Source organism: Mugil cephalus, chromosome 7 (assembly GCF_022458985.1).
Source record: "Mugil cephalus isolate CIBA_MC_2020 chromosome 7, CIBA_Mcephalus_1.1, whole genome shotgun sequence".
In the NCBI taxonomy this organism is placed as follows: Eukaryota; Metazoa; Chordata; class Actinopteri; order Mugiliformes; family Mugilidae; genus Mugil; species Mugil cephalus.
In genome coordinates this window covers 19,182,429-19,205,913 of record NC_061776.1, presented here as the reverse complement: position 1 = coordinate 19,205,913, position 23,485 = coordinate 19,182,429, and the positions used below count along the sequence as shown (strand labels likewise).

Genomic DNA, 23,485 nt, shown 5'->3' with positions numbered 1-23,485 from the left:
GGCTTCTTAAAGTATTTTGTCTGGGATCTTGGCTCAATGGACTGTAACATATTATCCTGTGTAATAAGGAATTGCCTCAAGTTTATACTAAAACAGCCCCTGAGCTAGTCAGAGACATATTCTGAGTCAAAGAAGGGCAGGAAGGTTACCCTCTCCGTACAATGCGTATTTACCACCGGTTTTAAACCACCTGTAGTCTCACTATCACTATATTCTAATAATGGTTATATTGTAACAATGGTATTGCAGTATTTACTATTATTTACAGTATTTATTATTCTTTTAATATGGTTTAACATAAGATAGCTGGTCTGAATTTTTTTTTTTTTTTTTTTTTTTTTTTACTCATTACATGACTTAAGGTAAGGTCATGTAAATTAACACACGACACACGTTACTATTTTTTGTATTCTTTCCTATTTTCTTGCGTTACTGCTGTTTGTGTTCTCTTTAACTGTCCTCAAAAAGGACATTAAGGCAAAGTGTCACACATCCTGCCACGGCGAGGGCAGCAGCAGCAGCATCATCCAGTAGTGGTGTGAGGCAGCTCCGAGCGGAGGGGAGGGGGCGCAGCTCACATTCATTAACGACCACCACCGACAGCCGGGAAGCCTCCTCCTCCGGTAGCATCACCACACAGCCGGGGAAGATGGTCGCGGTGCAGACGTCTCCCAATTCGTCTCCGTCGGCGGAGTGGATCTGCTGTCTGGACAAAAGGTGGGTGAAGGCACGACACGACCCGCTGCCACGCCGCGCATCCTCACGCGGCTGAGATTGTGTTTTCTCAGCCGCTCTTTCATTCATCCGCGTCAACGTGATTCATCGGAACCGGCGGTCGCTGCGTGTGCGAGTGTGCAGCAATAATATGATACGCCTCATTTTTTTTTCATTTTTTTTTTTTTTAGCATACTGTAGCTATCTGTTATTCCCACTGATTAGACTCACCTCGTCCAGTCATTGTGAGGGCTGCACCGCATAACAATACACACCCTAGTATTTTTTCTTCTTCTTCTTCTTAACCCACGTTTTTGTATCTCTCCGGTCAAAAAGGCGTTGGTGGCTTCGAGGTACACTGGGGTGTCTCTGCACTGCATGGGCTGTGAGAGATGGCTGATGAGATGCACATGGTTTGTGTCTGCCTGCTTAAATTAGGTGGCTGTAAAAGAAAAATGAAATAAAATAAAACAACTGTGGAGTGCATGTCAGAGATTTCCTGAGAATAAAGAGGCAGGACAAGGCACTGTTTTTTCTTTCTTCTTCTTCTCTCCATACATGTCACATTGCAGCATGTCAGGCTGTATTCGCCTGGTCTGCCTGCACATATTGGAATAGCTGGGCAGCCAGCTATTAACACCTCTTATCATTAACCATTTGAAAGGTGCATTGATTATTAATTCTGTCTGTCCGTCCCCTGCCTGTCCAATTACCAGCAAATGTCTCAGGTCTGCATAGTGTCCAAGGGAGAGGCCTTAAATAAATAAGATGAAGGAGAGCTGTACATTACATTTCAGTAGATGATATACTGTGTATGGCATGCACCCCACAGCTCACACACCCACACACACTGCACACACTTCACTGACACATCCTCACGTTACCGTTGGCAACCTGAAGCTACCATCTTGTCTTCTCATCCTCACCTGGAATAAGATTTGACGCGTGATCCTAACACAGCATCCTGACACAGAGCGACGGTTACTTTCTTAAAAGATGAAGCTGCCGATCGCAGTCTTAAGTAATTGTTTCACCAGGAATGGTCGTCATAGTTTTGCAGAGACCCATGTGACATTTTAAAAATGCTCGTTTTGTTAAACCAACATAAAATACAGAATGCCACCAAATATTCACTCTCAATAATGAAAAACAATCACCAATAACAAACAGTATGCTTACTGGTTCAGTTTTAGTTTCAGTTTGGTGCCTCATCAGATTACTGTTACGTTAAAAAAAAAATTGAATTAATTGTTTCAGTTGTACTTCTATCTTGGTCATCCACCAATCGTATTGCTGTGAACTCGTACGTCTTGAGCCAAATGCAGCTAATGTGTAGTGGGTGAGGACTGACTGAACATCATCTTATTGTGGAGCACTCAGTGCTCTTAAGCTATCCACCTCCTTATTCAATCAATATCCACCAGTGTGTGTGTGTATGTGTGCGTTTGCGAGTTGTCATCTGCAGCTAACTGTTAAAGTGTGCAAGTGAAGAGTGAGAGGTGGAGAGGGGCGGCGGGGGGGAAGATGAACGAAAGACAAAGGTTAAGATACGACTGTCTCTAATACATCAGTCTGCAGACGTTTATTGCCAGGGAGTGTGAAGTATGTGAGATAAGATCTGATTTGTTTTATACTCTGTTGCCCCGGGCAGGAAAGAAGCGGCCCAGTCAACGCGCACGCAGCGCCGGACCAGATGCACGTTTAGCCTTTAAGTGCTTTTACTGCTGGAAAGTATATGCGCGGCTTGAGCATGCATCGATTGAGCATACATCATGCGGGTTGATTTGTACATAAATGTGTAATTTCAAAGTCCTTAATGAGCACGTCTCCGCTTTGTTTATGCTGATTATTATTCAGTGTTTTAGCGGCGTCTCAGGTTGTTAGTGGTGATGAAGGTGGGTGTTAAAAGCGTTTAATTCGAGAGTCTTCAACGTAACGGTTTCGCCCGCAAGCGCAAGAAATCTTTTTTTGTCTTGAGGTCGCCTGACGTTTTCGATTGACTGCCACCAATCGACCTGGGATTTATTTGTCTGGAAACAGTGAATTATTCCAGATGGGTGTCTCCTAAAACAGCCTACAGAACCTTCTGACGTCTCTTGATATTCTCATCACTCTTTCCTTCTGTGTGTGTGTGTGTGCGTGCGCGTGCACGTGTGTTTTGCCATTATTTGTGGTTGAAAGCCGAGAGATCTGCTGACACCAACAGTGAGGTGGGGGGGAGGCTTTGGACTGAACAGATATGGAGGGAGAGTGATGCAAGGTGAACGAGTCTCAGGTCACATTTGTCTCACGCCAACGAGGGAGGGAGGCAGATTCCTCTGGACAGGCAGGGGAAGGAGCAAGCGCTGGACATCAAAGAGAGGAGGATTTTAAGGGGATTATGACCGACAGATCTTAACAGTTTTATTGCAGACGGGCAGGTGAAGGGTGAGCTCTGCAGAATTAACCTCCCTGTCTCTGCCTGTTGTAGTGTGTGGGAGTCCACCTGTCTGAACCATTAACCCAGCCTACTCTGGGATGCAACGCTCTGTTGGCGGGCCAGTGGGCAGTAGGTGGATGATGGGAGGATGACTCAGACACAAACAAATAGAGGGAAAGAGAATGATATAGCCTTGAGCTTGTGGCAGAACTGGGAGATGTGCTGCACAGTGCAGCCCTTGAGCCTTAGTCTGTGTTTATACTTTGCCAGGTACACAGAACAATCCACTGGATGAAGTACATGTGAGAGAAGGAGGGGGGATCATTCCTGGCTTTGAGTTTCCTGAGCAGAAATAAAGGGATAATAAGTATGGGACCTAATGGATAGGGGGAATCTGTGCCAGTAATGGAGGAGAAAATGGGTAGCTTAAAGAAGAGAAAGGCCATTTGTTCTTTTTCAACCTTGTCTATTATGTTCTGAGAGAAAGTCTTGAGAGAGGAGAGAACTGTTTAGAGTAGGCAGACAAAAAGGAGAGAGCTGGGAGCGAGGGAAGAGGAAGGAGGAGGAGGAGGAGAAGGGGTAGGCAGCCTCTCATCTGTGAAGGAAGCAGCCAACAGTGCATTAGAGATTCTGTATGAACACACACACACACACACGTGCAAAGATGAGTCACTAGCGGCGAGAAGATACGTGAATGAGCGGCGCTACAGTAACCGCTTTGTGTGTGTGACTTGGTTCGGCTCTGTAGGTTTTCGTCACCACATCTCGCAGCAAAAAATGTTTAAGCCCTCAGATCAAACTTCTGCGTGTGTTCTCGCGTCGGACGACGTGCTTGTGTGCGCGCGCTCAGATTTAAGCGTATTAGTGATAGCAGCACTACAAATGAGATCTTACATCAACACTCAGCGGGGTGTCTGAGCTGGGAGGAAGTAACGCCCGAAGCTCAACACTGTGATCGCTAAGAGGCCAGGAAGAACAGTGAAGTCAGCTCGTACTCACACACACACAAAAAGATCTATTGTAACAATCGAGGACGACGTCAAAAATCTTTTATTCTACCTGCTAATCCCAAATATTAAACAGTTCTGCTAATTAAAGCATATTGTAAGATTGTGTTAAAAATATTACTTAATCTATCACTCTGACCACATCATGCAGAGTTTTTTTTTTTTCATTTGCAAAAAACAGTGATATAGACTATTTGTGTTTTTTCTTTGTGGATGATCCCTGCTCAGGCCTGCAGAGCGCTCCGGAGAGGACGTGGACATTATACTGACCAGACTAAGAGAGGTCAAAGCCTTCCAGAGGTTCCCACCTCCACTCTTGCTGCAGATCTGTGCCTGTGCCTTCTATGAATGCCTGGAGAAAGGAATCACGTGTACGTAGACGCACACACACACACGCGCACAAACATACAATGGATTATAGAATGGTGCATTTGTTGGAGAATATATTCTCCTGATGCAGACAGGTTCAGACTGGTTCTGAAGCATGGTAAAGGATCATTATACATCCCGCATGCAGTTATGTGACAGCCGTGTTGCAAAGGGTCTCTTTGCACTTTCTTAAGATGATGCACATAAATGTAGAACATTGTTTTAATTTAGATAGAGATAGCTGTCGCTCCACACATTAATCACTCAGGCCTTATTTTAACCCATTTGTACTAGAATGATGTGCACATTTGTTGACTCATGAAGAAGCCTTTGCGTGGTCACTGCTGAGAATTACATTATTGATTAATCTGTCAGTTTCTTTTTCAGATAATTGTTTTGTCTATGAATTGTCTGAAAAGTGTATAATTGTCACAGTAATATCACAAAGGCCAACGTGATGAGCTATCTTTAAGTATTCAATAAATAGTGCAAACCCACGACTCATTAGCTTAATAATGGTATATGGCTTTGATTTTTAAATGAAGCAATTAGTGTTTTAGTTTATTTTTTTTAATATCAATTAAGAGTGGACATTTCATTTTTTTTCACTTTTGTAAAAAAAGGTTTTTCTGTTTAGGGGCATTTCTGCCACTTGGAAAACTCAACTACACAATTACATTTGATTTTATATTTAATATTTAGATTTAGATTTAACATTTAGATTTAACATTTACATTTAGATTTAACAGTTAGACCTAATTAATTGTTATTATTATTTTTTTTTGTATTTTAGAGCTAAATGTAGGAAACAATGCGTGTTCAATTTAACATATGCACCTTTACAAATGGCAGCCCATAACTACATATGAGCATAACTTAAACTACTCCAAACCGTGTTAACAGTCTTATATTTAGGTCTCTTTTAAAGAGTTTTGAAGAAAAAAACATGGAAATGTTGTGCAACTAGCATTGAGCTAAATACAAATATTATAAATGTTTAATCTCCCGAAGCAGACTGGCTCCAGATCATGAATACATTATTATTATTATTATTTTTCTCCCACTGATTGTATTTTTTGTTCATCAGTTCTCATGACTGTTTACTGTATTTTACTGTATGCAGTGTTTCGACAGGGAGACATAGGCACCAGTTGGTACGCTGTCCTGTCTGGCTCCCTGGACGTCAAAGTGTCAGAAACCGCCAACCACCAGGTCAGACTCACGCCATCAAGATCAAGTCAGACTGGAGCCACATAAATATTAACTAGTTCCCTCGTTTTGCTTTGATATTTTATGGCTACTATTCCCTTTCATGCCATTTCCTTGTCTGTGAACATCCAGGCTGCTCTACAAGTGCTCTACGACTCTCCGCACTGCCGACATTGTTCTAGTACTTTGGTTCATGTCGCCCTGCTTAAATATGCCAGAGCAAAGCTGCCACGGCACAGAAACAAGTCCCCTGAGATCTGTGCTTTCCGTTACACTTTATGCCCTTTATGCGAGAGTGTGCAAATAGGGTTATACTGCGCATAAAGGGCAGAAGAATGACATGTGGGAGAGGAGGGAGAGGATTTGTTCCCAGTGAGAGACAGAGATAAGAAGCTCCTCCATTGTGGAGTGTCCTTTTCATGTTTTTAGCCCTAAAGTGGTGGCCCAGTTTCAGAGGCTATATTTGAAATGTCAGTTAACGTGTAACGTGTAGAATATTTGACAGCGTGGGCTTGCTAGTGTTGGCCGCCTGTATATCCAGCAGCGAGTGGAGACTGGTCACCACTGCCTCTTATTTGAATTGATTTGCATTAATCACCACATCTCAATCGTTCCGCTGTGCATGTCTGTCCAAGCTCGAATTGAAAACCTCAGACATATTTCTTGCAGCTGCTGCTGCTGCTGCTGCTGTGTAGTCCCCCAGTCTAGCCAATAGGAAACACAGTCATTATAAGTGACCTTCACTCTCTGTTGTAGCAGCACTTTAAACTAATCTTTCATGTCTGTGTGCAGGATGCAGTCGCTATCTGCACGCTGGGGATTGGGACGGCCTTCGGGGAGTCCATCCTGGACAACACACCTCGCCACGCTACGATCGTCAGCAGAGAGACCAGCGAGCTGCTGCGCATCGAGCAGAGGGAGTTCAAAAGCCTCTGGGAGGTGAGATTTTAAAAATGTAAAGAGAGAAGCGTGAAACCGCGATAATATGAGCTGCGCACGATTCATAATTCAGCATGCACTATTTCCTGGGAAGAGTTTCCCTTTTGAGACTGCAATTTTCAGACAGCCTATTGTAATTGTGCTTTCAACCACAAGAGGGCTGTCCACCATTGTGGAGCGTTTTGTTCCACCCTTTAGCTATAGCCGACAGAGGGGAGAGTGAGGGCAGTGTGTGTGTGTATAATACATACTGTGCTTCTGCATTTTAACTAATATTTATACATATTCTATCATGCCGTGCACCAAATGACCCAATATGAGTCATAGGATTCATGTAGAGAGTGAGAAAGGCATACATTATATAAACACATAACCTTCACGAGGCTTTTATTTATGCACATTGCATCAAAACAGTAGTTAGATTAGTGGAATTTGGTTTCCACTTCCATTTACCTCATTGACGGCAATTGAAAAAAAAGGTTAAAAAAAGGTTAGGTTAAATAACACCCCTAGGTGATCTCTGTTAATGCGTCATGTGTAAATGGTTTAATCCGTCTGAATGAATACACATTTTCTTTTTTAAAAAATTAATAGTTTGCCTTCTTTTGGTGTGCTGTTTTTTTAATATACTTATGAATAATTTATATTTTTCTTTTCTTTTTTACGATGTCAGTAAATCCATGTGACCATATAATGTGCTTTTAAATTATTAAACTACAGCTGTCTTACTTCACAGTTTAAAGCTCTTTGTCACAGCCAAGGTGCAGCGATGCTTGGAAACTAACAGTTTATACACAGGAAGCGTTAAATATGTAAGCTAAAGACTATTTATAATGCAGACATCAGCAGCACTGTGTGACTTACTCACATCCAGTGTGCACACGTATCGGCTAGATCAGATGTCGCAAACAGCCTCATCCAAACCGTTAAAACTAGCACTAAAATAAGCTGCCAGCCTCGGCGCTGGCACGCTCCTTGAGAACTGGCGTCGTAGTAGCGGCCTCTCAGTGGGCCTCCTTGTTGACGTTACCACCTCCATTCACTGGGTCCCGCTCGGAGAGGAAGTCCTGGCAGAGCAGCTGATCATTTCGCAGTCAGCACCCACAGTCTAGCGAGGACCGACCCGCTGTCAGCCTGTTATTTTTATCAAATCCAAATTCTCCTCCACACATGCATGTTACGGTTTCCGTCGTCACTAAAGCGTCACTGAAACTCAAGTTTACTTTGGCAGCTTCACCGCTCTCGGTATCAGTGCATTTATCCGTCACATAGGGCCAATTTAGGAGAAAATATCTTTTCAGCGTGGTCACTGGATGAATGGAAATTGGATTTAGTGAAACGTCATGTGTCCATTTGTCTCCACAGGACAAGACAGTAATGGGCCATTAAAGTGTGTGTCTTGTCTTATTATTGGGCTCGCAGTGCGTTTGTTTGTCAACTCGCAGCGCTCACGTCTCCCTCTCTGCCGTCTATTTTGGGACACCGGACAAAAAGCATAGAAAACATAGCCCGAGGTGGTGCACTTTTGATGCTCATCCAGCTCGTAGTAAAAGGACCTTTGTGTGTTGCATGTGTGTGTGACAGTGCGCGCAGGCTCATTTGTGGGCTCGGCCCTGTGTGTGTGCCGAGCACTAGAGAGCTGCTGGATGAATGTGGTCATGTGTTTGATGAAAGGATGAAAGGGGGAAGAAAGAGCTGCTCCATAATGCTAGCGGCGAGTGAAATTGAGATGAGTAAACGTTGGTAGGCGTGAGGCACCTTGTTGTTTCTGACAATTCATGTGTAGAGATACGGCGTATTTAACGGCCACTGCCCGTCATTAGTCGGCCTTTATTCTCTTCGCCCGTCCACTCTTCCGTCCCTTTTCACCTGCTCTGTATTTCTTCAAGCCCACTTCCTCCCTCCTCTGTTGGCCGCGTTGTTTCTTTTGCCAGCCTTCCTTCCTTTCCTCCAGCCCCCCCTCGCTTGCTCCTGCCTCCCCACTCCGCCACCCCACCCGTCCTCTCCTCCTCCTCCTCCTCATCCTCCTCCTCCACTGGAGTAGCTCGGAAATACAGAGAGTACAGATCACCGTGGTAACCTGTGAGAGACTGAGGCAGACACTGGGGCGACTGTGTGAGCTGCAAGGGAGAAAGAAAGGAGGAGAGCAGCTTGTTTTGAGCAGGATGCTATCCGGTGGCGTGTGCGTGAGTTGTAAAGGAGCAGAGGGCAGCTCTCCGGGGCTTCGGTCCCTCCAGCATTAGGCAGCTGAGTGTGTCGCCTCAGGTGAGTCTGGCTCCTCCGCTCTAACCGCGTGCACATGAATGAGCTAGACGCGGTTTCACTTCTGTTTAGTTTAGTTTAGACTTTTGACAAAATGAAACTGACAGTCCCTGGAATTGTACTGCTTGTTTTTTAATATTGGTATGCGGTCGGTAGTGTGCTTATCTTCCTCAGTGTGTGTGTGTGTTTGCTAGGGAAACATTCATAGGGGAGCGTTTGTGTCTTTAGGTCAAACAGATGCTCGCTCTGTTTCTCTCTCTGTCAGTGTGTGTGTGAGTGTGTGTGTGTCAGAGTTCCTGGCAGTCCTCAGAAGGCACGAGTCGCTTGATAATGTTTTTGCAGACGAGCAGTAACACATTCAGATTGTGTGTTTAAGTGTCACTGCTGCGGAGATGAAACAGCTCATAACAGCTGCATGAACAGCATCTGTGCACTCTGAGCATCTTAACCCTGGTTTGAATGGTGCCGTTGTGTGTGTGTGTGTGTGTGTTTGTGTGTATTATATAATGTTAGTTGTTCTGCATGTAAATGATCTTCTTGTACAAAGGGCTTTGTTTTGAGGGGCACTTGTGCCTCTGTGTGCAAGTAACATTGTGTACCTCAGAGAGTGGGCGAGGGAACAGCGATGGGTCTGATCACGGGACATTTCTCGCTGATTATGATGACGCTTTGTAAAGGTTATATCATGATAGCCGAGGTGTAAATGTTTTAAAGAGTGACATGGCCTCTGATGTGTGTTGCAGAAGTATCGTCAAAGCCTGGCTGGACTGTTGGCCCCTCCTTATGGAGCCATGGAGAGTGGATCCAACAATGATAGTGAGAAGACACACACACATGCATACAGAGGAGAAACACACCTTGAATGTAGCTTCATTTAGATCCGCAAAAATGTAAAATGTTATGTTTTTGAAGAACGCAAAGGTAAAGCAGAAGCATTTTGAAATCAAAAGTCTAAATTCCACTTACTGTCTATCTAATGTGTTTATTATCTTGTGCAATGGAGCATCCCTTACTATTTTTGTGTGCCTTTTTTTGTGTTTGTGTGTGTGGAATTTTTTTTACACCAACCAGTCTGATGACAGTTTTCCTCCTCAGGACTCACAGACAAAGACAACATGAACTCAGACTCTGCAAACAAAACTCACAACAAGGTAAATGCTTCAGACTCCAGATGACATTTGTTCAGGGCATAAAAAAGAGGATAATGAGATTCTGTAAAGAAAGTACAAGCCTTTCCTTAAGGTGCAGAAACCAGGCATGAATCAAGCTCTGGCCTTTAATGAACTGCAGGGGTTTTCAACGAGATTAAGTAGGGTTCTGTGATAAACTTGGCCTACTGCTATTTACAAATATACAGTGTTATTATAATTTTGCATTTAATATTAAACTATCCCTTATCCCTTTACTAAAATATGCTGAATTGATGTCAATGTGTGTTGAAAGAAATTTAAATTTGTGGGGGAAAACTAAAAAAAAAAAAAAAAAATGTCTAATCAACCAAAGATTTTGCGACCCCCCCTGCAGCGCCTCCGTGGACCCCTAGGGGTCACAGACCCCAATTGAAGACCAATGATATACTGTTTATGGATGTAGCCTTATCTGTGATTCCAGGCCATCTTTTTGTTTTATTAATGTTTGAAGCAATGCTGTTGTTAATATTTGAACTGAAAGGTACTTGAGCCTTTGTACGGAGATAAAATAGTGAACCGGTCTACAGTCTCATAAAATAAAGCTTTTTCACAAACATGAAAGTATGCATATACTGCATACTTTCATGTTTGTGAATGAACCAGAGTGCCAGAATGGATTTTAGAGTAGCATGTGTTTCCTGAGCTTAGAGCAATGATGACTCACACCTGTGATGTTCTGTAGTTATGCTAATGTTAGCTAATGCATGCACATAGAAGAAAGATCCCATCTGCCCAATTAACATGCCTTCCTTTGTTGTTTTCAACAGCAGCTGTGTGTGTGTGTGGGTGTGTGTGTGTGTGTGTGTTTGTGCACATCTGTCTGTTCCCTCTCTGTCTAAAATGCAGGTGTGGTCTGTGAATGTTGTCTCTGCTTGTATGTACTGTGTGTTTTGATGCATTTCTACTGATATAAGTGCTGCTGTGTATGTTACTCTCCCATTCATAAACCTTACATGCAACGTGTTAAACAAAATGAAATTAACATTTCAACAAAAAAAAAAAAAAAAACGTATAATCCATCCTAGTGTCAGCGCGTTGTTCTTGTGATCTGCAGATTCCCTCAGAGAAGCTCCAGAGAGCGGGGAAGGTCCTCCGCAACGCCATCCTCTCCAGAGCCCCGCACATGATCCGCGACAGGAAGTATCACCTCAAGACGTACAGGTGTGAGAGTGTGTTTGTCTGCGGCTTCAGCTCTGTGTATTTACGCACAACCCTCGCGAAGAGGCTTTGGGAAACGCTTTGTGGATTCAGTGTTGATAAAGGCAGTGTTTGACCAACGTGTGTTGCAGACAATGCTGCGTAGGCACAGAGCTGGTGGACTGGTTGGTGCTGCAGAGCGCCTGCGTGCTCACGCGGTCCCACGCTGTCGGGATGTGGCAGGCCCTGCTAGAAGAAGGGGTGCTCAATCACGGCAAGTAAAGTTCTGGTTCATCTTTTTATGTTTCGCTGCATACATTAGAGTCGTCGAGACAGTTCTCAAACCTGTTCCTCAAAGCAGCTCAGAAGGTCAGGAGCATTACTTCCCGTTATCCTCGTATGTATTCAATGTAGAAATCAGATTCAAGTGTTGCTGAAAGGATGAATTGCAAATTAATTTTATACTAAAAGGAAAGTATCACTGTTTGACTGCGGTTTTGAATCTGAACATCAATCACCCTACGAGTGTGTGCGTGAATACCAGAGTGGAAATTAATTAGACGTTTTGAAGCGTGAACATAAAATATAGACTGGGGCTTGATCTCAACCCCCCTCACTTCAAAGTGGACGTCTGGAATGATATTCTGAGATGAGAAAACATCAAGAGGCATGTGGGGTTGATTGCGTTTGATTGTGCGTCTTGACCGTGCCCCTCAGTGGACCAGGAGCTGGGTTTCCAGGATAAGTATCTGTTCTACCGTTTCCTCGACGACGAGGAGGAGGACACGCCGCTGCCGAGCGAGGAGGAGAAGAGGGAGAGCGAGGAGGAGCTGCCGGAGACCATCCTCTTCCTGGCTCAGATCGGCCCCGACGCACTGCTGCGCATGATCCTCAGGAAATCGTCAGTACCGTTCAGAAAATGACTCACTCACAATGTCCACTAGTACATTACACAAATGGTTTAAACTAACAATTATTATAGCCCAACATCTTACCATGTAGACATTGCTTTTATTTAAAATGATATTCGTGTTGTGTACAAATTCCACTCCACTGAGCTCAGATGACACATATTAGTGATGTCCGATACCACAGATTTCCTTTCAGATCCAGTACTGAGTAAAATTCAGGCTTAAAAGGAATGTAAGTAAAATAATAAGACCATTAAAATACATTATTGTTAAACTATTAAGAACTACTTAAGTGCTCTCCTCTTCTGTCCTTCTCATCATAAACGCCTCATACTCTGTGTTGTGGTTTAACCTGAGGTGTTTCACCATAGTTTAATAACTTTCCCCTGTGTTCCTACGTTACCCCGACTGACTGAAGTATCGAAAGTATCGACATTTCGATTTCAGAATCGGTTTTAGAGCATAAAGACCTGGTATTGGAAGTATCGATATTTCAGTATCGATCCGCACGTCACTAACATGTATGACTACGTCTGCGTCAATCATCTGTCCATCACTTCATAAAACCTGCGCAAACAATTTGATTGGCCTGACACATCTTTGCAGACTGACTCACTGCAGAACAACTTTTCACCACAAAATCAAATGAAATCCAAACCCCGCATTCATAACATGTACTGCTAGCCAGTGAAATAATATGATTATGTTGGCACTAGAATGTGTCATAACAACGTGTCTACTGATGACACGAATGTCCCTGGTGACTTTCATTCTGACTAACCCCCTGTGTGTCCTTAGGCCTGGTCAGAGAACCGGCGATGACCTGGAGATCATCTACGATGAGCTGCTTCACATCAAGGCCTTAGCTCACCTCTCCAACACTGTGAGTCAGCTCGTCCACTGCTCTTTTAAAGGGACAGGGCCGGTTTCCCGGAAGGCTGTTGATGCTTCAGAACATCTTACTGCAGCGTATTTGTGTCTAGTTAAGAACTAGAGGGAGAAGCTGTTAACACAGCATTTCTTTTAGCAGCGCGAAGGGACACACAGTCTGCCCTCTGCTGGAGTAGTTAAACCTTTGAGTCTTTGTTGACAGTGAATGAATAAACCTAAAACGATAATTAGGAATAGTAGTGGCCTTATGTTCTTAATTTTTATTTAGCGTTTACTCTCTTGGTTTCCATGATCTAGTTCACCTTGGGGCTAATACAGTACACGAAATAAATGTCTCAGTACAAATATAGGTGCATTTTCAAGAGACAACTAAAATAAAATCTGATCAATGGATTAGTGCAGCTAAGTGTGTGTGTTTTTTGTTTTGCAGGTGAAGAGGGAACTGGCAAGCGTTGTGATCTTTGAGTCACATGCAAAAGCCGGAACTGTGTGTGAGTCTTCACTTTCCGAATTATCTTTTGTTGTATGCACAGTGGAGAGCAGTTGTATATATTTTGACACTGCTGGTCTCACTTCACACAAAACTCAGGCCACTGAGTAAAGAACTGCAGGACTGAGCCTTATCACAGACAAAAATATTTACATTGCTGCACAAAAAATGCTTTTAGTCCATAAAGTCTTTATTACTGTGATTTGGTGCTTGTCGGTTTGAACAGGGGTCATAATTGTGAATGTTTCAGGGATGTAAGCAGGACGAGTAATGTTGCCTTGTTAACTGCTGGTGAACTGACACCACTGAAAGAAAGAACTCCCATCCACATGCATGTACAAATAGTTTACTTTAATAATACGAAACATTTAAGATCTTCTAGAGCTATGAAGAGCATCATTATTTTATCATTTCAAAGTTAATTTTTGACACAGGAGATGCTGATTAATTCGTAAAAGTCAGAATAGTGTTTCTGTGTGTTTAGCCTGAGTCATGGTTCTAAGAAGAGGTACACAGAAGTGTGCCTCAGCCCTCACAGTTTGAAAGCCTCAGTGTGCAAGTCATGCAAATGGGTTTGTTTTCATTATCTTCCAGTGTTCAACCAAGGAGAGGAGGGCACATCATGGTACATCATCCAGAAGGGCTCTGTTAATGTGGTTATCTATGGCAAGGTGCGTGGCTGCGCTTGAACGCATTCCGACGCATTAGCATTGTGATAGTTTTCTGCCCAATTTGATGATATTCCAACTGCATGTAATGGATTAAATGCGTGGCTCATCTCTGTCTGTCTGTGAGGAGCAGACCAGCATCACGTGCCCCGAGGCTGGGGAAACACCAGCAGTGGAGTTTGGCAAACTCTGCTCAGCTCACCATGACTCACCACTATGATTAACTGGCTTAAGGGACTGTATGCATACACAAATTCACTCAATCGCTGTACGGCGAGAGCACACTCACATCGATCAGACGTGTGCGTGTGCGCGTGCACACACACACACACACACACACACACACACACACACACACACACACACACACACATACACACACACACACACACACAGGCACAGATGATTCATCCTTGTGCTGAGTGTCCTTGCTCCTTTCTGATTTTTCTTCAGGGCTTCATAAGATGACTTGCAAACTGTGTTTGTGTCTGTGCCTGTTGGAATCTTGCGTGTCTGCTTTCGTGTGTACTCATTTGTGCGCGTGTGTGACTCAGGGTGTTGTGTGCACGCTCCACGAGGGCGATGACTTTGGGAAGCTGGCCCTGGTTACTGATTCACCCCGTGCTGCCTCCATCGTCCTGAGAGAGGACAACTGCCACTTCCTTCGTGTGGATAAGGAAGACTTCAACAGGATACTCAGGGTGGGCCATCACTCATCCCTGGTTATGTTTTAATGTAGCTGATTAACAAGAAAAATACATGTATCCCTCCGTTTTGACTGTATCTTTTTTTTTTGTGGCGTTTGTCTCCCCCTTCTGGCAAACGAGCAGTATTGCATCTTAAATGTTGAATATTTCTGCTGATTTAATTAAATTAATTCATTTATTTCCAGGATGTGGAAGCCAACACGGTGCGTTTGAAAGAGCACGAACAAGCCGTGCTGGTGTTAGAAAAGAGTCCTCGAGCCTCTACACTGGGAAGCATCAAGTACGTGCGTTTCTGTGCACGCCTGTATCCACGTAGAATGCCTGCAAATATTCACACACGCATGCCTAAAGCGTGACCTTTTTAACGCAACTCTTCATAAACTCTCGGGTTTTTGCAGATACACTGTGATATCAGGAACACCAGAGAAAATTCTCGAGCACTTCCTGGAGACTATGAGAATGGACATACATCACAGTGAACCAGGTATCAGGAAAGGAGAAAAATGCTGGATAAATGGGCTAGTGGATGTGAATGGGTGATGTTTGAGGTCATTTGTGTACTGCAAGAAGTAATATATGAAATGTTTCACTACAGGCCAAAAGTTTGAAAGCAACGTCAAGTTTCTGTTCACAATGCCTTTCTTAAAAAAACAGCGTGAGTTATATGTGGTTTGAGATGTGTTCACTGCATGATCAGACTTTGGTCGAGAAGATTCGCAAGTGTCACTTTAAATCTTTGGCTTTTGAGAGTCAGCATATACAAATATCCCGTGTGGGATGAGTGCCTCGTATGTGCCATGCTGTTTGATCTTGCTTAAAAACTTTTGGTCTGTAATGTACCCAGTGTATACATCCAAGGACCTTTAACTCCTCCTGATTCTTTTATATCTCTCCTTCCTCTTGCTGTCCACCTGTCTCTCTTCTCATCTTTTAGACCCAGCAGTGGATGATTTTGTCCTCATGCACTGTGTCTTCATGCCCAACAGCCAGCTGTGTCCTCTGCTCATGGCACAATATCCTTTTTGCGTTTGCTCTGCCTGCTTTATAATACAGTATTTCCCATCTTAATTGGAGTTAAAAACCTTTTAATACGCATGTAACCCCACTCTGCTCCACCGTTTGCTGTAATAGTACCACTGACACGACATGTTGGATTGCGAAACTCGCCCCTCGTGGAGGCGCTGAAGCAGCGGTGATGCCAGCACTAATGAACTGCTCCGTGCCGCCTTCACGCCGTAGTCACAACTTGTAATCCCGCGCGTGCAGGCCTTTTCTTGTCGTCTTAAACATTGTAGGTGCAGCACAAGGGTGGCAAAGTCGCAGTAAGCTCGCTAAGGGCAGCTCAGCTGCTGAGTTGTGTTAGAAAGCGCCTGCTTAAGCAAGTTTACAGGCCAGGTCCTATTTCTTATTAAATGGAAATCTTTTTTAATGCCTCCAGCTGTTTTCTTCATGACATGTTGTGTAAAACCAGAAGTTCTTTTTGCAGACTACATAGAATCGAGATTAAGCCTATATATATATACATTGACAAATCAAGTTTTAACTTTAACATAGCTAAATGTAGTATGTAACCATGTCATGACACACTTACTCCCACATTAGTGAGATTTCTGACCCTGATGAGAGGCACACAAACTTTTCTAACCTTTATGAATGGATTTTAATGAGAGCAAGCTGCACTATTAGCTTTTTTTCTGGTAAGCGTATGTCTGGGATATCACATGAGGACTGAATAGGCTCTCAGTCAATTGCTGGGAACCTGACAGAGTTGGCGTGTAATATGCAGCCTTGTGATTGGCTCAACAGCAATAGGGGCGGGGCTTACTGTGTACAGGAGGCTTTGGTTGACAGGTCTAGTGTGTCACTCTGTGTGAAACGGTGGCTGTTGAGACAGCTACTCTATCGTTGAATGAGTGAAGTGCTGACTGAAAGATAACATCTTCTGCCTCCATTTGTCCCTTTACTAAAATATGTTAGATTAATGTTAATGTGTATTTAACTAGATTTAAATTTGTGGCGGAAATCAAAAAATATATAAAAAAATGTCTAATCAACCAAAGATTCTGCGACGCCCTCTGCAGTACTTCCTATGGTTTAAGAGGTTTTGAGTGCTGTCGATGTCCTTACCACATACACGTACTTCTCTCTGTATTCACCTTTAACCTTGTGTGCACTTACCATGCGGCGTCTCCACCCGGCTCTGAGCAGGAGAGGTTGGAGTATGCACTCAACAGTAAGAGGAGGGCCCTCATCCTGGCCCTGCGCTGGGCTAACACACACACGTACCTGCTGCAGGAGGAGCCCGCTGCCATCTCTTTCCTGGAGGTGAACACGAACAAGCCTTCAAATGCGGTAAATTACTCCACTTACAAGTCGTCGTCTGCTCGGCCTGAGTCTTTCTCCCCCGTCCTTCCCTGTAGGAGCTGTACGGCAGTCTGTCAAACGATTCTCGGATGCTGAGAGCACTGAAAGACTTGGCTCCCGACCTGGAGAAAGTCGTCAAGTTACAGTATGTTCCCTAGTTTTTTGCAGCTTTATCTTTTACTGTGACGTTATATGTAGCAGCTGCATTCACATAGTCACCCTTTTTACACTTTGTAGCTCTGAAGAGGCCAAATCAATCAAAAAGGTAGGCCCAGGCTGATTGCTTTTTATTGTACATCTCATGTGTGACTCTACATCGTAGTCATCTGCTTTCACATAATTCAACAGAAGTCGCTCATAAGACAGTTCAGCAACGGAGAGGAAAGGCTACAGAAGAAACAGCCCATTAGGAATCAAGATGACAGTAAGTTGGAGTTTGATTTTCTTTTTTTTCTTGGAATTTTACAACTGTCTTACAAGTCTAAGGTTCAGGTTCAGTCAGAGACAGACACTAATCCTGACACAGAGAAGGAAGCAGGGCTAACTTCATGGGTGTAGATGCTAGGTGATCATTTTTTTATCCATTACAAATACCGCCACTCCCCAATCTTTGTATTATTTGTGTTTGTGTGTGTGTGTGTGTGTAGTCCTTTTGAAGGTGTACTGCAGCGATCACACCTACACTACAATCAGGGTTGCCGTGGCAGCGACGGGAAGAGAGGTGATCAGCGCTGTGAGCGACAAGCTTGGCACGACCGACGAGCTCCTGCTGGTCCATCTCAGCTCTGCTGGTGGTACAAAGACACGTGGTTTTAACATGGATTATTGCTCATTTATTTGACCTGAGTGTGGCCATTAATAGCCTCTGTTAAAGCTTATATTTTAATGTTGGTAGAGATCTGATTGGGCACTCACGAAAGCTCAGTTATCTATATCCATTTGTTTTCCTTTTTCTTTTTCTTTTTTACACAGAGAAACAAATCTTGAAGCCTAATGATGTGTCGGTGTTTTCTACTCTGGGCATCAACGGGAGATTATTTGCTTGTCCACGGGACCAGCTCAACAGTCTGGTGAGACACTAATGTTTACCCCGTTTGCTTGGATTATGCTGTGATTAAGTGGAGTTATACTAATCATAATTAACAGAAAATGTGGCCTCTAAGCAGCGAGAATGTGTTTACTTAATGCGCAGTGAAAATGTGTAACTTGCTGGGTGTATGTGGCTGGATGTTTGTATCTGTGTGCATCAGACTCCTCTTCCAGACCAGGAGGGTCCGTCTGCTGGGTCCATGTCAACGTTCGAGCTGATGAGCTCCAAGGACCTGGCCTATCAGATGACCATGTTCGACTGGGAGCTCTTCAGCTGTGTACACGAGGTACTCTAGCTTTGGTCTTACGCTTTGAAATGAAAAGAAAAAAGCACACTTCTGCACAATCCTTGCTGGGTTGATGTTTGTTTGACACACGGATCTGTTCTCTTTGTTCCGTACAGCACGAGCTGCTCTACCACACGTTTGGCCGCCAGAGCTTCAGACGGACCACGGCAAACCTGGACCTGTTCCTGAGGAGGTTCAACCAGGTTCAGCTGTGGGTGGTCACTGAAGTCTGCCTCTGTGGACAGCTCAGCAAGAGAGTCCAGCTCCTCAAGAAGTTCATCAAGATAGCGGCACAGTGAGCAGAACCTGCTGACGACCGTTACACATTTCCGACGTGTTGTGTTCGCTTTGGTTCACGCTTGTGTGTATTTGTCTGCAGCTGTAGAGAATTTAAGAATCTGAATTCATTCTTTGCCATAATCATGGGGATGAGCAACCCTGCTGTCAGCAGACTGAGCCAGACATGGGAGGTAAATCCTGTTGGGAAAAAAAAGGCAACTCATCTGTTTGTAGAGTTACAGTTAATTCATGTCTTCACTGAAATCTCATCTGTTTCTTTACTGGCAGAAACTCCCCACCAAGTTTAAGAAGTTCTATGCTGAGTTTGAGAGCATGATGGTGAGTTTCATCACTTTACACCAAACAAAACAAACAAAAATGAGCACACCTTGAATTATAACTATCTGGTTTGTTTGTAAGTCACTTAGAACTCTTTCCTTATAATCTTCAGTCATCTTACATTTCAGGGTTTTTTTGAAAATTGATGTGGAACGACATAACTTTAACATAACAATTTATCACATAGTCCGTTCCATAATTTCACTAATTTCAGAACTGAAACACATCTGTATTCTACATTTGTTCTTGGTTTGCATATTTCAAAAATAAAGAGCCCTCATAAATTATGTCATCCCTCTCTTAATTTGAAAAATTGTTGAATACCACCAGGAGGCTTTTGTTCCTCGCTCGAAAAATTATTTCTAATTTTTTTAATAGAAATATTTCCACTAATTTTAATGTGCCACATTCAATAAATAATCTATTACTTGCTTCTAAATAAACCACTTTATTTATTACTCAAATAGCTCTTTTTTGTAGTTCAATTATGGGATCTAAATTTGATTCATAAACATTTCTCCAAACCTCTATACAGTATTTTATGTATGGCATTATCAGTGAAGTATATAAAAGATATAGTTAATAAATGTTTTGTTTTATAGTCAATAGCACTTGACCTAGATCAGTTTTGTTTTGTTCTGTTTGTTTTATGTATTCTACATATGTGGATCACAATAGATCACTGAGTGTATGAAATTAAGTTTTTAATTTCATTCACTCAGTGATCTATTGTGATTAATGTCTTAAAATAGTCAGTTCCTTTTCTACTGTTCTTATTAGTTCCTGCAGGTCATCCCCTGAGCAAAATATATTAGTATCATCTGTAAACATCACCCAATGTAATTTATTGGATACCATGATAATATCATTCAGATAAAGCATAAATAACTTTGGCCCCAATACTGACCCCTGTGGAACCCCACAGGTTATTATTCTACATTGTTTCTTGTTCTATTTTATTATTTCTTATGTCTGTGTTTTTTATTCTTTCTACTGCTAGTTTTAAGGACACGTCCTGACACTTTTGATTTCTTTATTTTTGGGGTGTAAATCTGAATGAACACTATTTTCCCATTTCTCATCAGGACCCCTCAAGAAACCACCGCTCCTACCGACTTACTGTCACCAAGCTGGAGCCGCCAATCATCCCCTTCATGCCCCTCCTTCTCAAAGGTGTGATTCAGTGGAAAGATGAAATATTTGAGCCTCTGTATCATTTTAGATGTAGTTAATTATTAAGATTGGTTCATTTGAATACATTTCTTTTACAGATATGACCTTTACACATGAGGGCAACAAGACATTCATTGATAACATGGTCAATTTTGAGAAAATGGTGAGTTTATGTGAACGTTGAATGAACTGTTGGCTTTTTTTTGTGGTAACATCTAAAGCTATTTTATCCTTGTTCCACCAGCGAATAATAGCAAACACAATTCGACAAGTGAGGCACTGTCGAAGCCAGCCATTCAGTAAGTCTGAATATTCCTCTTGAGCACATTTTTCTCATATCCATTTGCCGGCCTGTAAAGAACCTTTCCTGTCACATCTTCCTTACTCTTTTGTGTTAGATCCTGACATCTGCCAGCCGAACAAGAATCAGGCGGAGGTACGAGGTTACGTTCGGAAGCTCTGTGTGATCGACAACCAGAGGGCACTGACCCAGCTCTCCTATCGGATGGAGCCTCGGCGGACATGAGCTCCAAATCTGCCACCACCATCGCCTTCTCTGTGACGTTAACTGAAAACAACATACACACACACACACACACAAGACTGGGATTAAACACCACAACTGGACGTCTAGTAGCAAATCACAGCAGTCAAAAGACTTAAGCACTATTGTGAACTACTCCGGATCAAGGACTTATACTGTGCCGCTAAAAGCCTCTTCTTCCTGGACAGACAGAAGCTGTTGTCGCCGTGTGTCAGCCTCCAGACTGAGGGTTTAGACTTGTGCTAGTTGTCACTGTTGGGACCTGTTGGATAGAAGTGTAATGTATAGAACTTGAATCGATATCCTGCATGACTGACCTCCATAGGCTTGATGTTCTATACAGTGGATTTCTATCAGAGTGTCCTGTAATGTCGTGCTACCCCAAATGAGCCCTAGTTTACAATAAATGACTGTATCTGCCTGTAGAGCAAACCCTACCCTCCTCATGCTCCTACTCAAAACACAGGAAACCCCCCAAACTGTAGTGATCTAGACTCTTCATTTACCCTGTTGAATATACAGATATAAAATCTGACAGTATTTACTTAATAATCTAAATATCTATGAAACTCTTTAGGATTTGATGTCCTCTAGGTAAATATCAGTGTCCCTTAACTAGCCAGACACTTTAAACCTACATTAACAGAGTATTAGTTGGATTAAAGCCCTAACGGTATTACAAACAGTGTTCATATTGGTCACTGTAATGTTGCATTTTATTCTTGCACCGGATTGCAACCAACGACATATATCATTCAGTGATGATGATGAAGTTGCCTGCTCTGATCTGTTCTGACGCCTTGTTTGACTTGGACAGGTCGTAGAGTCTAAAGGCAACCCCCGTACTCTGAGGGCAAATCCTGGCATCTCCACCCGTTGTGTTCGGTCCGTGTAATTTCATTTTTGTACATGTGCGTGTAGATTTCGAGTGTGTTTCCCGACAAGCCTCATTCATTTTTCCTTTGATCTCAGGAGCTTTTGCTGTGATGGTGTGTGTCGAGAACTGCCGTGAGGCTGGCTTCCCCCCTCCCTCAAAGCAGCCTGTAACTGTATTGTATGTGTAGTCTGCCTTGTAAATAAAAATAGATAATTTAACAGCGCTAATGACTTTTTTTTTTTTTTTTCAGTCTGATTGATGTGGCTGTTTGGTCTGTACTACTGGAGAGGGCTGCTGTGGAACTTCAGTTACATTTATACTGTTTCCTCACCAGAAGGCAGGTGCACCAACATGTCTGACCTGAATATACACTCACTGGCCACTTTACTGGGTACACCTTGCTGGTAAATGGTTGGACCCCTTTTGCCTTCAGAACTGCCTTAATACTTCGTGGCATACTTTCAATAAGGTGTTGGAAACATTCCTGAGAGATTTTGGTCCATATTGACATAATAGCATCACACAGTTGCTGCAGATTTGTCGGCTGCACATCTATGATGCAAATCTCCTGTTCCACCACATCTCAAAGGTGATCTATCTACTGGATTGAGATCTGGTGACTGTGGAGGCCGTTGGAGTACAGTGAACTCATTGTCATGTTCTAGAAACCAGTTTGAGATGATATGAGCTTTGTGACATGGTGCATTATCCTGCTGGAAGTAGCCGTCAGAAGATGGGTACACTGTGGTCATAAAGGGATGGACATGGTCAGCAACAATACTCAAGTGTGCCGAGAAAATATCCTCTAACACCATTACACCACCAGCAGCCTGAACCGTTGATACAAGGCAGGATGGATCCATTCTTTCATATTGTTTACACCAAATTCTGACCCTGTCATCCAAATGTTGCAGCTAAAATCGAGACTCGTCAGACCAGGCAACATTTTACCAGTTTTCTATTGTCACCAACAACCATACCACGTTTAAAGTCTCTTAAATCTCCTTTCTTCTCCATCCTGATGCTCAGTCTGAACTTCAGCAAGTTGTTTTGATCACCTCTATATGCCTTAATGCATTGAATTGCAGCCATGTGATTGGCTGATTAGCTATTTGTGTTAACAAGCAATTGAACAGGTGTACCTAATAAAGTGGCCAGTGAGTGTATAGTTAAGACTGGTCTTTGGCCTGAATGTGCACTACACAGATCAATCTTTTTGATGAGTTCACACTGAGTTCATAAGAATTATCACTGGGAATACCATCACTTTATCATCTGTGCTTTGGTTGAGATGATAGTTTGATTATTTGAAATGGAGACCCTGCAGTACAAACTGAGTTATTATTCTAAGAGCTGCATAGCGGGACCTGTAGGACCAGTCCTTTTTTGATGTTGCCATTTGTGTGTATCTTAGTTTGCAGTGAATAGAAGCTAGAGTGAGCAGTAACACCGACTCTCAGGGAATCTCCGGCCAGTTTGGCAGCACATTGTAAATGTTTGACTCTTCAAGCTGCAAGTCTCTTAGGACGTTGTTTATTTCATCCAACACATTTGTACTATGGCGTGTCGTGATTCATCGCGAGGAACTCCAGGAACTGCTAGAAGACATTGTCAGGTTGT

General features: G+C 43.0%; 1 protein-coding gene across 3 annotated transcripts; it reads left to right on the top strand.

Moving 5' to 3' along the window:
* Positions 1-406: 406 nt before the first annotated feature.
* LOC125011243 (rap guanine nucleotide exchange factor 4-like) lies at positions 407-22,088 on the top strand. Of its 3 annotated transcripts, none has more exons than XM_047590356.1 (30): positions 407-717; positions 4,369-4,511; positions 5,633-5,721; positions 6,511-6,657; positions 9,663-9,735; positions 10,015-10,070; positions 11,164-11,270; positions 11,399-11,520; positions 11,964-12,147; positions 12,956-13,040; positions 13,479-13,539; positions 14,133-14,209; positions 14,761-14,907; positions 15,099-15,193; positions 15,312-15,397; positions 15,848-15,926; positions 17,088-17,238; positions 17,334-17,422; positions 17,515-17,542; positions 17,626-17,701; positions 17,925-18,068; positions 18,250-18,347; positions 18,528-18,653; positions 18,770-18,948; positions 19,033-19,123; positions 19,221-19,271; positions 20,357-20,444; positions 20,543-20,607; positions 20,689-20,743; positions 20,843-22,088. In XM_047590356.1, the coding sequence occupies exons 1-30, from the start codon at positions 650-652 to the stop codon at positions 20,968-20,970; spliced, it is 2,988 nt and encodes a 995-aa protein (XP_047446312.1). In that variant the 5' UTR covers positions 407-649; the 3' UTR covers positions 20,971-22,088. The 3 variants fall into 3 exon arrangements, with proteins under 3 accessions (XP_047446312.1, XP_047446311.1, XP_047446313.1); XM_047590355.1 differs by having other exon boundaries at positions 410-717; positions 17,925-18,071; XM_047590357.1 differs by lacking the exons at positions 407-717; positions 4,369-4,511; positions 5,633-5,721; positions 6,511-6,657 and adding an exon at positions 8,653-8,922 and having other exon boundaries at positions 17,925-18,071.
* The last annotated feature ends 1,397 nt before the right edge of the window (positions 22,089-23,485 follow it).